We start from the raw sequence: 15,811 nt of genomic DNA, 5'->3' as shown, positions 1-15,811 counted from the left end.
GACGCACAGAAGTGGAAAGAGAAGGAAGATCTTCTACTTATGAAATATACATGAATTCAGACACTTTACTTTGTGATGGCCAAAGTAATGTAGACACTTATTTTCCCTGTGGCCCCTTAGTTGCAATGCATATTTCATGTGGTTGAATGACCAAGTAGGATTTCATTCATTAGTGTATCTTTTAAGGAAGTGAGGACTATTATTTGCTTTTACTGAAGCAAGTTGAAGGAAGCAGTAGCTTTTTTTTTTTTTTGTTGGTGTGGGGTGTTTGTGTCGTGGGGTGGGTGGGCGGGGGGGTAGCCAGTATTCACAGGACAGCATTGACTTGTTGTCTTGTCTATTCCTTGCAATTAGCAAGTAATCGACAGTGGAGGTGAGGGGGTCAGCAGTTTATAGAGACGACGAGGGGTCGTGCATTTTCAACATTTTGTTCATGACTTGCAAATCACTATAAACTAAGACTTAACACTGAAACAAGCACCCAAATGATACTCTTGATGATCACACCTAATGTATGAGAATGTTTTCCCCCATATATTACTACTGTATGGTACCACAGTCCTCAGTGCCACTGGGGGAAACTCAGCTCTATGACAAAGTGTCAAAGTGTCCCAGAGTGTCCTTGATTTCGAGCATCTCCATTTGGGCACAGTTACATAATACATTTAATACATTTTAAATACATCTGCAATGCTTATTACCGTTATGGTTTGTAGGTTGCAAATACACGTGATGAATTACGATAACTTTCTGTCTTTTAGTGAAGAACTTAAAAGACCAACTCATATCTACACTTTGTACCAAAACATGCAATGTCATGTTTACCACTTTCTTTTTGTACAACAGGGGTAGAATTTTTTTTCCCCCAAACAGTCCATTTCAAAAGCAAATGTTTACGTAAATGCACCCGCAAGATTCGCAGTTTCCGAAAAGAAAATTATAAAGCACCACTGTAAATGACACACATAGAAGAAAGTCGTGACTCATCTGATAAGTGCAGCAGCTTTCGCTGTGCAGAGGAACTTCCCTCAATGACGTTCTGCGGCCTAAATGTGTTTAGTTATGTTTTCTCGTCTGCGGCACGGAGACATTTAGCGCTCTGTGTGCATTCGGTTAAAACGGGCATTATCAAAGGTGCACTGATCTCATATTCCCGAAGAGCCAGGCTGTACGATCCAATGAAGATATTAAAGCGAAGGAACAGCCACAGCGAGGACAACATTATCAGCAGTTCAGCAGCAGCAGAGATAATCCTCCCGAGCGGCGCTAATCTTTTATTAAAACGTCTCCGTTTAGCTCAGCCTCTTTGAAGACGACACCAGCGTTACTCTGCAAGTCTGGAGTGCTGTTAGCTCATGTTAGCACAGAGCCTCCAGGACACGGGGGTGTTTTTAAGTGGGCTTTCCTGTTTAACACCTCACACTTACAATACTTCACCACCATCTAGACTTAAAACGATCGCACTTTAAATCACAGTTTAAAGATGTAATGTAAACTCAATGTAGACACAATTAAGCGGTTTCTTAACAGTATCGTCACTTCACTCGTTTTTTTTCTTCAAGGTTGTCAGTAAGCTACTCTGAAATGTCTCGCCTCAATATCTTTGCTCCGCTTTACAGTGTGTGCTACTCACAGAGTAGTGCTGGAAATCAGTCTTTAGTGACATCACAAAGGGAACTTTCCCATTGATGTCTCTCCCAGGTCAACAAGGACAACACATACAGCCAGGTATTCAATCAACTCACTTTCTTGCCGTACAGCAGTGGTTCTCAAACTTTCTCTGTCACGCCCCACCTTGGAGGAAGAAAAATCTTCATGCCCGAAGCCCCGAATTTGACGTGGCTGTGTCTTGAGGGATCCCGATGAACCTGCAAGTGGTCCCGTGTCTCTAGGACAAAGTTGACTTTTGACCCCATAGACTTGCATGGCATTAGGCCAGTCCAAGTACCCTTGCAAACATGTTGAAAAAATAAAAGATAAAGTAAAAGTAAAGACAAATGCAGTTTTCTAAAGATCTTGGGTGAAAAGGAATAGTACAGGAAAACAGAGCTGTGACATAGGTGGAAAGCAAGATGAGGCTTTAGAAATTTTTAAAAATTATAATGTATTGTATATAATATATAAGACTGAAGCCAACAGAGCCATATGAAAATACAAAACTACTAAATACTCAAATACAAGTCGTTTTTTTTTTTCATTTTTCTTCAGCTATTTTAAGCATGAATTATAGCTGCTGCGCCTGCATATGTCAAAAATATTATTGTTACAGATTTTTTTTAAATGTACACTTGAGACGATGAAAAGCTTACATTTCTAAAATAGTCCTCGATGACACAGATTTTAACATAAGACCTTAAAACATTGAAAAACCACAACAGAGACATTAAAATAAGGACAAGAAACAGTAATATAGTACACTAAACAAGCCTGAGGGTGGGTCAACACGTCTCTACATTGATCCCGCTTGACCTCTGACCCTCTACAGAGCAACCAGCAGGTCCTTGACAGCCACAGTGGTCACGTCGGAGTAGAACTGGCCCTCATTGTCGCCACCTCCGAACACCAGGAGAGTCCGGCCAATAGGAACCCTGGTTGCATTCATGTCATCCTCCCCCTTTATGAGAGGGAGGTGGCCAGCCGTCTCCATGGCGATGATAGAGTGCCCCGCCCTGGGGGTAGAGAGCTGAGGTAGCGCCACCTCTGTCCAGTGGTTGGTATCTGAAGCAGGCGACAGTGGAACATGGCGGCAGGCAGCTTTAACACCGTGATTCACAGTCAAGAATTGAAGATTGTGTCGTATTTTTTTTTGTGTCTGTGCTTTCTAACCAATGTCGAAGATGAAGGCGTCGCTGAGAGCATTGTTCCCATTGTAGCCACCGTGGATCAGGAACTTTGTGTCCGTGAGGACAGCGCTGCCGTGCCAGCTGTAGCACACAAATGCAAATCAATTCATTAATAAATACAAAAGAAAAATCAAATAGGAACACACAGTTAAAATGCAAAGATTTGTAAATATATCAGCAAATAATTAAGAATCATTTTTTTTAAACAATGTTTACATTTATTTTTTTTTACATTTAATCAACAATGGTAATAATCATGAACTGGATTTGTATTGCACTTTTCAAGGCACCCACACTGAAACAATTTTCATTTAATTTTTAGCCATTATTCACATTAATAGCGTAAATATCAATTAAAAAAAAAAACATCCTTCATTGGGCTGTGAATACATAACTTTGCTCCAGTTTTTCTGACAGTGGCTGTAATGTGTTTTACTATGTTTGCATGCTTTATCATCAAGGCCCAGCTGGGACTGTATGTTGGATCAGACACGTACCTACGAGGAGACGGGGCTTTACCGGATGTTTTCACTTTGGAAAACTCCATCAGACCTGGGAAACACAAACATATCACTAATGGATAATGCACTACACTATGCATACATGTCTACCCATCTCGTATCTACCCGTGTCTCTGTGTTAAGCAGGCAGCTTGTTAGTGACAGAGTGTGTCCCTCACCAAGGTCCAACATGTACATGTCATTGTAGCAGACGGGAGTGTCCCAGCCGCCAAACACAAAGATCTTCCTCTCCTGCATCACGCATGCAGAATGTCTAGAGGGACAGACGGAGGAGTGTGAACGCAACATCAGCTGAGGAAATGCGCGTGTCACTTTGTAATTCAGACCATCTTACCCTGAGCGGGGAGAGGGTCCACTGCCCGTGACGATAGGCTGGTACCAGATTGAGAGGTGTGGGTCGAAGATGTACAGCGAGTCGCTGCAGCCGTCAGGCTCGGGGTTTGGACAGGGAAACACTCCTCCCAGCACGAAGAGTTCCCCACGGAACATGCTGCAGCTGTGGTAGGCCAGAGGAGGAACCTTCCCTTGGGCCTGGAGGAGAGAGGGAGGGAGAAAGAGAATTTGTTTTTAATCCTAGATTCAAGGAGACACATTTGGGTTGCAAGTCATCAGATATGAAAAATAAAAAAAGAAGAGCCATTATTGATCTCTGACAAAAAAAAAAGGAAATGTAGCCCTCTGATGTTTTGCTGGACCTGCAGCATCTAGCAGCTGCAAAAGGGAATAAACAACAAATTCAAAATGTAGGTGTTTTTTATTGCAATATTTAGGTTTTATGCAATTTTAGGGGTAATAGAAAAGCAGCATATAGTGCATGTATTATTGTGTGTAAAACATTGGTAAAGTTTATTTTGCTACTTATCAATATGGCAACATAAAGATGTTTTGCACCTCCACCATGGTCCACTTCCAGCTCTGTGTGTCCAGGATGTGAACATCGTTGAACCACTTCTTGTTTTTGGAGCCTCCAAACACAAAGATCCGTCCTGAGTCTGGATCAAAGACTGCTGTGTGACCAATCCTGGCCTCGGGTGTGGGACCTTCAGCTAGAGTCTCCGCAGGCACCCAGGACATGTCCTCTGTTGGACACAGATTGAAAAAATAATAATTTAAAAACATACACAACATTCTAATGTGGAATCACAAAGAGAAAATAACGGCAACAGCGAAACTGGTTCAGAGTTATGATCCAAAGCAGACTGACCTGTGCAAAGCTTCCACATGGGATCTTTGCAGAACTGCATCTTTGCTCCCTGTCCTCCAATCAAAATAGCTGTCTGGGCATCGATGGGACACAAGGTCTGACCCCAGCGGCCAGTTGGGCCGACCAACGGGCCTGTAGACAAAACAGTAGGTTTGCAATGAAATACACATTGTCTGGTATCTTGGCCACCATCTCTCGGCCACAACAGGCACTCAAAACACATCGAGAGGCAAGACGCAACACGTTGCATTTAACAAAGAGAGCGTGTGAAAAACCCACAGCCTTTGTTTGGTAGGCCGTTCAATATGTGAGCAGCTCATTTATGCAAAAGCTAATTGTGGTGCTGGAACAAGAGCAGTGAGCCTGAGCCAAGCCCATATAAATGCAACCAGAGCGGTATGTAATGTGTATGGACAAACTCACCAGCCTGTGTGGGAGCCTTAGCCTGCCTACTCTTTGTCCTCGCTGCACTCTGAGGAGGCGTTCTTCCCACAATCCCTTGCGCCTCCGTGGCTCCGTTAGCTGCGGAAAAGTAGAAAAGCGAGCGAGGATTGAAGGACGTGATAATGTGGCTTCATTCCTTCAGCAGTGAGCAGCAGAAGCCCCTGCACCTCCTCCTCTTCTTCCTCCTCACCTGTTCCCTTAGCCTTCGCTGCACCTGCTCCGCTGCTGAACAGCTTCTGGCCGCCTTTGGCTTGACCCCTGGCCTTTCGCAGAGGCGTGGTCTTGTCCATGCCGCTATTGGGGCAGACGTTCTCCTCGCCGCCATCCTCACCGCCCTCTCCTTTGGACGTGCGCTCTCTCTTCCTCTTGCCGTGGTGTTCCCGGGCTGCTGGGGGAACCGCAGCGTCCTGGTATTCGGACCAGAGAAGAAAAAAAATTATCTTATGCAAATTAGCTGCGAGCAATTGTCATGCACCACTGTGAAAAGCCTGAGCAGCTCCTTCAAGCCCAAGACTGCTGCACCATTCATTCCTGCCTGCAGACATCAGGCTGCACAACTGCACACAATAAAATGCATCCTCTTAACCGCTTTACATTTTCACAAAGGTGCAATAAAAAACGTATATATACTGTATGTCAGGATGTAGATAGCTGTAAATAATCCAACTGTTCCAAGATGTAAATATGTTGTATTTTTCCATTTTTCTCAACAAATACTTTATTTTTATTTCCTTATTTCTTTTTAAATCAATATAATCTTCCATCTTTTTGCACTATACCGTTGCTGCTGTAATTATACAAATTTCCCCATTGTGGGATTAATAGAGGCGTTCTATCACAATAGTGCATGAGGCAGTTGTAAGTATATGACATGCTGCATAAGTGTGACACACAGAGGGGCTTGTGGTAAAATAGCCGAGTTAGAAATTTAACAACAAAAAAACTCCCAGTACACAGCCATCTATGTTAGCATTAATAATTACAGCGGCAGCAGTGCACCACTCAGGTAGATTACCTTTGGTGTGTATTCATTCACAGCCAGAATAAGCTCTGGTTCCAACCAGTTTGAATCCGCCTGAGGAAAGAATGTACACAAGGCTCACAAGACGGTAATATTTCATTTTACATCTAAGATTTGTGTCTCTGTTGTTGCGGAATCAATGCAATCTGAGTCAGATTGGCCTAATACATTTGCATTAATGTTATTGTGTCCATTGGTTTTGCTTGTTTTTCCCTGCTATTTACCAAGTTCCCTCCTTCCAGAGTGACATTCAATGTGACGCCATCCGTCCAAGTCTCCTCTTCCCTCTGCTCCCACGACAGGCATCTAGAGGATATTATCTCCAATTATACACAGGACCCGATTTTATTTGGCCGACACGACATGACACTGTGTGGACATACTTGTTATATGGAGTCAGCTTTCCAATGGTGATGGGCATCCGCGCAGCGTCATTCAGCTCCGCGTTGACGCAGATCCTGTCCCCCCACGGGCCGCTGCTGAACAGCACCACCTGTTGGACGCTCGGGGGAACTGCAACGGCTACTCGGCAAGTACCTCCAGAGCTGACGGGTGAGATTAACACAGACGTAAATGCTGATTCCGCTCCCTTGAAACGGCAAGGAGATTGAAGGCGAGAGGACGACCACTATAACACGCAAACGAATTTTGGAGAACAACAACCGAATGTCAAGGCAGCTGTTTAAGGAGACGCCAACACAAATTGCGCGTCGGTGAAGGCATCGGGTGGTAAAACAAACAAACAAACAAACAAAAACAAACAAACAAAAACAAAAAAAACGGACCAAACTTTGCTACTTTACAACCATTAACCTGACCTCAAACCCATCATGAGACATATTCATAACCGAGCAGATACTAACAGAGTTACTATTGAACACATAGTGTATCGTACCTCAGTAGTCTTTGAGGCGGGCCGTTTACGCCGAAAACCCCATAAACGCCGAATTCATCCATTCTTGCGGTTTCCCCACAACTGATCGCTTCAATAGCCGCAACTCGACCTGATAGTCTCTTTTAGAATGACAACATCTAAAACAGCCAAACAACGACGCCGTGTCAAACCTGCACTGCACAACATCTACCGCCAACAGAGCGTTTCAGAACACCGCGGTAAAATATCGGGGCGCGTGATTTCTAAACTCGGCGTATCTGAGCGGGCGGGTGCTGACCGTAGTGAGCTGTTCACCGGCTTGTAGTCACGTTATTACTCCGCCCGGTCAGGACAAACAGAGTGTAAAAACCGAACACCATGCATGGGCGCAATCGTCGCTACAAAAACCAGTCCGAGGGCTGCGTTCCGCGCCACTTCCTGGCGTACTGCAAGCTGTGTTCAAGAACACTTGCCACACCATTTACAACAGTCGTGTTACGCAAAAGAGGAGCCCCATGTCTTTGGAGGAGGCCGAGAAGAGAGTGAAAATAGTCCTGTCCGTTGATGACAATGTCTTGTTTTTGCTCTTTTGTTTTTCTGTTTTTCAGAGGAGGAAGCACACCTTAGATGTATTGAAATTACAAGGCATCCTTGAGTTAATTCTGAGTATCATGTGGGTATCTAATTGCCGGGCCAAGTTTAGGTTTTCCGTCATCAAAACATCTCAGGCAATATGCATATTAGTTTTTTGTTCAAATTAGGGCTAATGTGTAAAATGTTCATATTGATTACTTTTATATTTGAAGTTACAGATATGGTGACACGGTGGTGCAGTGGTTAGCGCTGCCGCCTCACAGCAAGAAGGTCGTGGGTTCGATTCCGGGCCTGGGACCTTTCTGTGTGGAGTTTGCATGTTCTCCCTGTGTCTGCGTGGGTTCTCTCCGGGTTCTCCGGCTTCCTCCCACACTCCAAAAACATGCATGTGAGGTGAATTGAACACTCTAAATTGTCCGTAGGTGTGCATGTGAGTGTGAATGGTTGTTTGTCTCTATGTGGCCCTGCGATGAGCTGGCGACTTGTCCACTCTGCCTTCGCCCTAAGACAGCTGGGAGAGGCTCCAGCAGACCCCCGTGACCCTGAGCTCGGGACTAAGCGGGTATGGAAAATGAATGAATGAATGAATGAAAGTTACAGATATAAAACTAATGAAATCAGAAAATTGAAGGAATAAGGCAAATAAACACAACAAATTTGCATTGTGCGATTCAACAAACAAACACAAATAAATCACACCATAAATCTCAATCCTTAAATGGAATTCAGTTGAGAACAAAAAACCCAAACTAGCAAACAATTTGCACAGTAGGTACAGAGATGGATAAGTACACTACTTTGTGTTATTTTTATGCAAATCTTCATTGCATGAGTGTTAACCGAAACAAAGGTGCTTTCAGAGTGACACTGACGCAGCACACGGACAGGTAGCAGCTACATTACTATACGCTGATGCTTTCTTCTGAAACATCTGACTACAGAAGAATAATAATAAGGTCTACCTTTTCTCTTCCACAGCATGAACAGATCAACTCTAGACTCAACTTTAGCATTTTATTGGGCAGACTGTTATACTTTTAATGGTGATCACAATGGTCTTAGTAGATTTGGTACTCCTTCAGCCGGCCTCCTCGTCTTCTACCTCACCACTTCCTTTGAATTCCTTGTTGGAGTCCCATCCAATCTATGGCTTGTCTGTCACATCCTTAAGAAAAGGTACACATTTCCTTGCATTTTTGGTGTCATGTAGAGCTATAATATATGTAATAGATGTCTTCTCAATGATAGTCTGAGTGTGGGTGTGAGTACGTGAGCCTGTGTATGTGTATAGGTGTGACTGTGTGCTTGTGCTGATGTGATTGTGTAGGTGTTGGGTTTGTTTTAATTCTCTTTTATTTTTTTATCTATTTATTTATTTTTTCTTTCTCCTTGTTGTTTATATTTTATTTCCTTGCTTTGAGGCACTTTGAGTTACTCAATGTAGGAAAAGTGCCATACAAATAAATAAAGCTTAAAGTTAAAAGTAATGAACAAGGGTATAAGGGTTAGATATGACATATTCTTGTTTGTAAATATGTTTTTTTTTTAACAATACAATTTTATTAATTCATGGTCACCCTTTATTGATCTTTTCTTTATTAAAATTTGATTTCAAGGTCCAAGTCTACTGGCATCCGTCCTGCGGACTTCTTCCCCTTCCACCTGTCCCTCACCCATCTCCTCTCTTTTCTCAACTTACCTGTGCTCATTGCCACTCATTTTGACTGGAGAAACAACGTAGTGCTGGCCGTAATGGTAGTAATAAACAACGTAATACTCGTGAAGAAGCCCCTGCTCCTTTGCATGACGTGTTTGGAGACATATATTGCTGTTGTGCAACCCATCGTCTATCTACGGTAACAAAAACCAGAGAACACATGCAACAGACACATGCACAGATAACATTTAACCAAACACTTTCTTCACTCTGGGCCTTGTCAGCGTGCATTAATGACAACTTTGAAAAGCTTATTTGATGTATAGGATTATCAACTTAGAAGTCAGTGGGTTTTGTTGGTGGGAGGACCCTGATTTTGTCATAATTCTCATATGCTTTCTTTCAGGTTAAAGGCGGGTAAATACAGATGGGGATGTTTGGCCATTACCTGGTGCATATATATAATTCTGACTGGTATGGCCACCTTTGGGCCCACTTCAATCGCAAGGTGCGGAGTGTTCCCCTTTGTTCTAGCTGCAGACACCTTCTGCTGCCTTTCCATTCTGAAAACTCTTCGAAAACCGCCACCAGGGGACAAAACCATGATGACCAAACAAAATAAGCCCAAAAACATGAGTGGAGAAGTGCAGGAGGACATGGAAGAGGGACGAGAGAGAGCAGCTAGAAGTGAAACAAAGGGAAAAAGAGAGAGCCATTCAATGAAGAAGAAAGCCCTTGTCACCATTGTCATCATCCAGTGTGTGCTCACACTCAACTATATTCCCTTCATTATCGCCATGTCTCTGAAGGAACAGCTGCCACTTCAAACATACAAGTGTCAGGTAATCACCCTGGCCCTATCAGCTGCATCCTGCTGCACATATCTACAGCCTCTGCTTTACCGGAGGCGTCTTGGCAAGCTGCCCTTTACAAAGCCAAGGAACATGTAGCCTAACTCTTGCGTTGTTGGACTGTGCAACATGGATTTTTGACTCTTGTCACTTAGTCTAACAGTGTACATCAAGATGAGGGCGGCACCCATCCTGCCTTTATGACATTACCTGACAACAATAGCAATAACATTTTATTATTTGCAAAATATTGCAACCCTATCTATGATGGCACTGTGTTAAAATGTTAGACATATATGCATTTCTACATATTTATGATGAAATATTTTAAATGTCAGGATTTTAAAAAAGAATAATTTTAAATAGTGATATGTTATGTGTGAACTTAGTCTATCTACTCTAATTCATAGTTTGTATTTTTTTATGTGAAAGGGGTAAAGAAAGAAAACTTATACTTGTTTTAATTGTCTGTTTTTTCTCCCTCCTACATTAAGTTTGTTTTGATCTTTGGATCTTAAATCCTTAATGATCTGCTGAAAATTATGTATTAAAATTATTTGAGTTTTATTTGTGTCAGTTTGTGTGTGCGTGTGTGAGTGGGTGTGTATGTATGTGAAGGCGCGCGCACACAGGCATTTCTGTTTTGTTTTTGTGTCAATATGCAAAAGCACAAGCTGTTCAGCCACACAGCTTGTTATGCATTGCTGAGCATGGTTGTGTGTCAATGTAATTTTTCCTTTAAGGGCTTTGCTTTTTATAAATGAGGCAAGACAACACTTTCAATAAGTTTGCCTAGCACGATTGAGCACCGATAATTTGTCTAGCTAAAACAAACAAATACACTGCCATAGCTTTGCTTCCTATTGAAACTTTAAGATATATTTACATGCAGTTTAGAAAATAATAAAGTACTGATAATGACCAGGACAATGAACTGGATGTCTGTCCCATCAAGAATAAAAAAATAATCATTATTATTATACATTAGTCGTATGGAGTGATTGCTTAAAATAATAAACAATAGTCGATGTCAATATGTGTATATAATCAAAGTAATAACTGAAAAAAACACTCAATAATAAAAAAATGAGGATATAATGTTTCATAAAATCTGATCCAGATTAGTTTTCAAGAACTAGTATATTTTTAATTTACCTACAATATAAAAGATGACCATTCTGTGATTTTAAAATAGATTTACCTAATGTATTCACATGGTGTGTTTTTTAATTTGAATATATTTGGTTTTGGCCTTCATACGTCAAGTGTGAGAAGGTTCGAGTGTTTGTTTTTTGACCAACAAAACAGACGAATGTTCTTGAACGCAGCCCGAACAGCTTTTGATCCCGCACTGCATTGTGGGATTGTGTGCCGGCGAAAAGCTTCTCGAAGGAACTGCAAAGATGATGGTGAGTGAGTTAGCATTTGACCCACAACATCTAACACACAATCCATGTCCATCCTTCCGATTGTCATCCAGTATTTAGAACCAGACCACTGTAATTTTAGACCTCCCATTCTACGCAAGTTTTCGATGCAATTAGTTCATGGGAATTCAGTGTAGATGATATTAATTGACCATGTTAGCCTCTCGGTTAGCCTACTACAAATGGGCGTAGACTATGCTAACAGGGATGCTCGCTAACGCGGTAGTTACTTTTTTAAAGGTATTTCTCTGCCTCTCTCTCCCTTGCATTTCAAATTTTAGTATTACTAATGTCATTTTTTTCCGGCAATCTCTCATCATTCTTAGGCTTTGGTAGTGTGTTATTTTATAGTTATTTGCCAACTGTCTTTAGTAATCGGTATGGAAGAGCACTTTGTGCTTTCCCAAACATAACGGTTGTATTTTCACCACATAAATAAATGTTTTCAAGCCACCCTCTCCAATCGCAATCTTCAGTGTTATCGTCTCGTGTTTTGTTCGTATGTTTCGGGCTTGTTCCTAAAATGTTAAGTCATGGCAGACTCTTCATTGCTGCTGCACAGGAACAAAGACAAAATCCAGTCGTCTGTCATTTCTTTGACACATGCCACTGAATTTATAGCAAAGAATTCAGCATTAGTATATTGGCTAGTGATCGTCTTGATGTATGCTATGACATTATATTGATCTAATAATAATAATAATAATAATAATAATAATAATAATAATCTCTTTCTATTGAATCATGTAAGCAAATGAGCTAATTCGTTGTCAAAGCTACAGGTCCTGTAGCTGTTAACAGACCATAATAAACAATTCAAAAATAAATAAGAGATTTGAATTCTGATTTCGGGCTCTATTTCATTCCATCCTCCTTGTTCATTTGCAGCCAACACCTGTTATCCTGCTGAAGGAGGGGACGGACTCGTCTCAGGGTGTTCCCCAGCTCGTCAGTAACATCAATGCCTGCCAGGTTAGAAAAACAGCTACCCCCCCCTCATTATTCATAAGTTACACCTATGTGCTCCATTATAATGCTAAGTGTGTTGGTGTTTTCTTTACAAGGTGATTGCAGAGGCTGTCCGGACCACCCTGGGTCCCAGGGGAATGGACAAACTGATGGTTGACAACAGAGGTAGGAAGGGTCAGAAAAGTTTTCTGTCACGGAGTCTTTTTCTTTTGATACTCATTTTACGACTAATTATTTCCCCCCCCAGGTAAGGCCACAATCTCCAACGATGGGGCCACCATCCTGAAATTGCTGGACGTTGTTCATCCTGCTGCCAAGACCCTGGTGGATATTGCACGCTCCCAGGATGCCGAGGTAAGCGGCGTTTCACTTTTGTGCTGATGTTGATAATGACGAAATCAGGGTTTCCTTGAGATATTCTCTTATTCACGTTTGTGTTTTTAAATCTCCTTAGGTTGGAGATGGCACCACCTCTGTCACCCTCCTGGCGGCTGAGTTCCTGAAGCAGCTCAAGCCTTACGTGGAGGAGGGGCTCCACCCCCAGACCATCATCAGAGCATTCCGCTCTGCCACCAACCTTGCTGTCAACAAGATCAAGGAAATTGCCGTCTCTGTGAAGAAAGACGATGCACAGTAAGACTTTGCAGTAATAATCAAGAACTCGCTCACTCTTCGGCCGCTTATCTTGTGTTTGCACCTCACAGACGTTTTGAATGTTTGTGTTGAAATGTTGTACCCCTTGTGGAGTAGCTGGGTATTAAATACGAGAGTAGTTTCAGATTCATCTCGTGTCTTATTCTGTCATTTCAGAGAGCAGAGGCAGCTGCTTGAGAAGTGTGCAGCCACGGCCTTGAACTCCAAGCTCATTGCCGGCCAGAAAGATTTGTTCTCCAAGATGGTGGTGGATGCTGTCATGTCTCTGGATGAGCTGCTGTCTCTAAAGATGATTGGCATCAAGAAAGTCCAGGGAGGCGCCCTTGAGGTTTGTGTGACTGATTTGTCTCTTAATTGTGTGTGTTGGCCTTTTGAAAAATATGAATTCTCTTGGAAATTAAACCTCATGTGTCAATTTCACAGGATTCTCAGTTGGTCTCTGGGGTTGCTTTCAAAAAGACCTTCTCCTACGCTGGTTTTGAGATGCAGCCTAAACGCTACGAGAATCCAAAGATTGCGCTGCTCAACGTGGAGCTGGAACTGAAGGCTGAGAAGGACAACGCTGAGGTCCGCGTGAAGTCTGTGGAGGTACGATACACTCGGCACATCAAGTTATTAATGCAATCTTTTGTTTTACATCATTCAATTAAATTGGTTTTTCCTCTTTCTGCAGGACTATCAGGCCATTGTAGACGCAGAGTGGAACATCCTCTATGACAAACTGGAGAAGATCTACAAGTCCGGAGCCAAGGTGGTTCTGTCCAAGTTGCCAATCGGTGACGTGGCTACTCAGTACTTTGCCGACAGGGACCTGTTCTGTGCTGGCAGAGTTCAGGAAGAGGATCTGAAGAGGACCATGATGGTCAGAACTCAGAGTACTACTTGCATATCTAGCGATGTGTATTTTGCATATTGGCATGAAGGTGAATTGGCGTGATGTGATCTCCAGGCATGCGGCGGCTCCATCCAGACCTCAGTGGGCTCCATGACAGACGATGTCCTGGGACAGTGTGAACTCTTTGAGGAGGTCCAGGTTGGAGGAGAGAGGTAAGACATCCAGGTTTTACACCTCCTCTTCAAAGACTGATGCTCACGGTGTAATGGGGATGTCGAAATGCCGACTGATGAAACCTATGGGTTCTGCGTGCAGGTATAACTTCTTCAAGGGCTGCCCGAAGGCCAAGACGTGCACCATCATCCTGAGAGGTGGAGCTGAGCAGTTCACAGAGGAGACCGAGCGCTCACTGCACGATGCCATCATGATTGTACGCAGGGCCATCAAGGTCAGTGGGCACAGAGAGAGAACCTGTGTTGTTTAATTACTTGTATAGTTCACACCATTTTTACAGGGTTGTAAAATTTTTATCCAAATAAGAGGATAAACATTCTAGAAATGTGAAGGTCCAGTGTGTAATATTTCACTTGATTTATGATTTTTATATTGGTAAAAGCTTAATATTCTGCCTATAAATACATGGATAAAAGTGTATAATCGCAGTTCAATAGAAGTCATTTGGTTTTCCTACCCTCAGAATGGTTCTCATAGATATATAAGAATATACGTATAGCAAGGCTCTTGCTCCTAGCTGCCATCTTGCACCACCATATTTTTAAGGAAGCCTTGTGAAGACAATCCACTTTGTAATTGGGGTGACTGCTCACGCCTTTTACTAAAGCAACAAAGAAGAAAGTGGACAAGGTATCCAGGCTTGGGGGTGCAGGCCACAGTAATTAACTGGCAAACTTAGGAGGGGGAGGGAGAGTGAAAGACGCCGCAATCTAAAACGTAACCACTTGATGTCGCTGTTTTGTCTTTAAAATATCCAAATATTACGCACCTAACCTTTAAAGGTACGTGTCCGAGGTAGAAATCGATATCTGACTGCTGTACTTACGCACAGAATGACTCCATTGTTGCTGGTGGTGGAGCCATCGAGATGGAGCTGTCCAAGTACCTGCGGGATTACTCCAGGACCATTCCTGGGAAACAGCAGTTACTGATCGGGGCCTACGCCAAGGCGCTGGAGATCATCCCCCGACAGCTGTGCGACAACGCTGGCTTTGACGCCACCAACATCCTGAATAAACTGCGTGCCAAACACGCACAGGTAGGAGACATCGGCGCTGCTCCCTCATCACGAGATCAGAAGACGTTTTTATACCACAGCTTGTTTTTTTGCGATGTGACCGCAGGGTGGAATGTGGTTCGGAGTCGACATCAACAACGAAGACATTGCGGATAACTTCGTCGACTGCGTGTGGGAGCCTTCAATCGTGCGCATCAATGCGTTAACGGCGGCGTCGGAGGCGGCCTGCCTCATCCTGTCCGTGGACGAGACCATCAGGAACCCACGGAGCTCCATGGACGGACCGCCCGGCCCTGCCGGCCGAGGACGCGGAAGGCCCCACGCTCACTGAGAGGAAGTGGTAGACAGACGCATCGCTTGTTCCTCTTTGTAGTCAAACAAATGAGTTCCTCGTTGTTTTGGGCTAACACACTCATGTCTCCTCTAAATCGGCGTCAACCTTTTCCATAATGTCCATTCTGTTTTTGTCTTGGCACAAGGCACAGGTTTATTTGTAATACAGAAGGTAAAGCACTGAGTCTGGCATTTCTCAAGATGTCACTGGTTACAATGTGTGGAACTATTTATTGGATCATTCTTATCAATAAATTTGCAGCTGAGCTCCAATTGCCATTGTTCATTTGTGTTTGTACCTTTGCACAAAATTGTTGTGTCAGTGCACAAAA

The 15,811-nt window shown here is 43.0% G+C and overlaps 2 protein-coding genes and 1 long non-coding RNA gene across 4 annotated transcripts; 2 read left to right on the top strand and 1 right to left on the bottom strand.

The window, feature by feature from the left end:
* Positions 1 to 2,321: 2,321 nt before the first annotated feature.
* On the bottom strand, positions 2,322 to 7,074 carry krcp (kelch repeat-containing protein). Its single transcript, XM_076034108.1, has 13 exons — positions 6,929 to 7,074; positions 6,417 to 6,578; positions 6,258 to 6,339; positions 6,028 to 6,087; positions 5,203 to 5,419; positions 4,992 to 5,090; positions 4,569 to 4,700; positions 4,256 to 4,443; positions 3,699 to 3,895; positions 3,523 to 3,617; positions 3,341 to 3,395; positions 2,827 to 2,924; positions 2,322 to 2,718 (listed from the first exon to the last, which is right to left on the bottom strand). Exons 1-13 carry the CDS (start codon positions 6,988 to 6,990, stop codon positions 2,480 to 2,482), a joined length of 1,686 nt encoding a protein of 561 aa, XP_075890223.1. The 5' UTR covers positions 6,991 to 7,074; the 3' UTR covers positions 2,322 to 2,479.
* Positions 7,075 to 8,098: 1,024 nt separating this feature from the next.
* LOC142893490 (uncharacterized) lies at positions 8,099 to 10,250 on the top strand. Its single transcript, XR_012927713.1, has 4 exons — positions 8,099 to 8,388; positions 8,480 to 8,677; positions 9,118 to 9,357; positions 9,565 to 10,250. It is a non-coding gene; the product is annotated as an uncharacterized LOC142893490 (long non-coding RNA).
* A 1,072-nt stretch (positions 10,251 to 11,322) lies between these two features.
* cct7 (chaperonin containing TCP1, subunit 7 (eta)) lies at positions 11,323 to 15,752 on the top strand. Of its 2 annotated transcripts, none has more exons than XM_076034107.1 (12): positions 11,323 to 11,418; positions 12,325 to 12,408; positions 12,501 to 12,570; positions 12,653 to 12,759; positions 12,860 to 13,038; positions 13,216 to 13,387; positions 13,483 to 13,647; positions 13,733 to 13,921; positions 14,009 to 14,106; positions 14,210 to 14,342; positions 14,961 to 15,167; positions 15,253 to 15,752. In XM_076034107.1, exons 1-12 carry the CDS (start codon positions 11,413 to 11,415, stop codon positions 15,475 to 15,477), a joined length of 1,635 nt encoding a protein of 544 aa, XP_075890222.1. In that variant the 5' UTR covers positions 11,323 to 11,412; the 3' UTR covers positions 15,478 to 15,752. The 2 variants fall into 2 exon arrangements, with proteins under 2 accessions (XP_075890222.1, XP_075890221.1); XM_076034106.1 differs by lacking the exon at positions 11,323 to 11,418 and adding an exon at positions 11,617 to 11,658.
* Positions 15,753 to 15,811: the final 59 nt, after the last annotated feature.

This window comes from Nelusetta ayraudi, unplaced genomic scaffold (assembly GCF_046127955.1).
Source record: "Nelusetta ayraudi isolate G7.1 ecotype Tasmania unplaced genomic scaffold, CSIRO-AGI_Nayr_v1 ptg000042l, whole genome shotgun sequence".
Lineage (NCBI taxonomy): Eukaryota > Metazoa > Chordata > Actinopteri > Tetraodontiformes > Monacanthidae > Nelusetta > Nelusetta ayraudi.
This window is presented reverse-complemented; position numbering and strand designations above follow the sequence as displayed.

Bases quoted from the DNA above. Each gene is read 5' to 3' on its own strand.
- krcp (XM_076034108.1), bottom strand. From the start codon at position 6,990: ATGGATGAATTCGGCGTTTATGGGGTTTTCGGCGTAAACGGCCCGCCT. The intron at 2,925-3,340 runs GTACGTGTCTGA...TGTGTGCTACAG, and splicing joins AAAGCCCCGTCTCCTCGTAG to CTGGCACGGCAGCGCTGTCC. The intron at 2,719-2,826 runs GTTAGAAAGCAC...CGCCTGCTTCAG, and splicing joins CGCCTTCATCTTCGACATTG to ATACCAACCACTGGACAGAG.
- cct7 (XM_076034106.1), top strand. From the start codon at position 11,632: ATGCTAACAGGGATGCTCGCTAACGCG. The intron at 13,648-13,732 runs GTACGATACACT...CTCTTTCTGCAG, and splicing joins TCCGCGTGAAGTCTGTGGAG to GACTATCAGGCCATTGTAGA. The intron at 15,168-15,252 runs GTAGGAGACATC...ATGTGACCGCAG, and splicing joins TGCGTGCCAAACACGCACAG to GGTGGAATGTGGTTCGGAGT.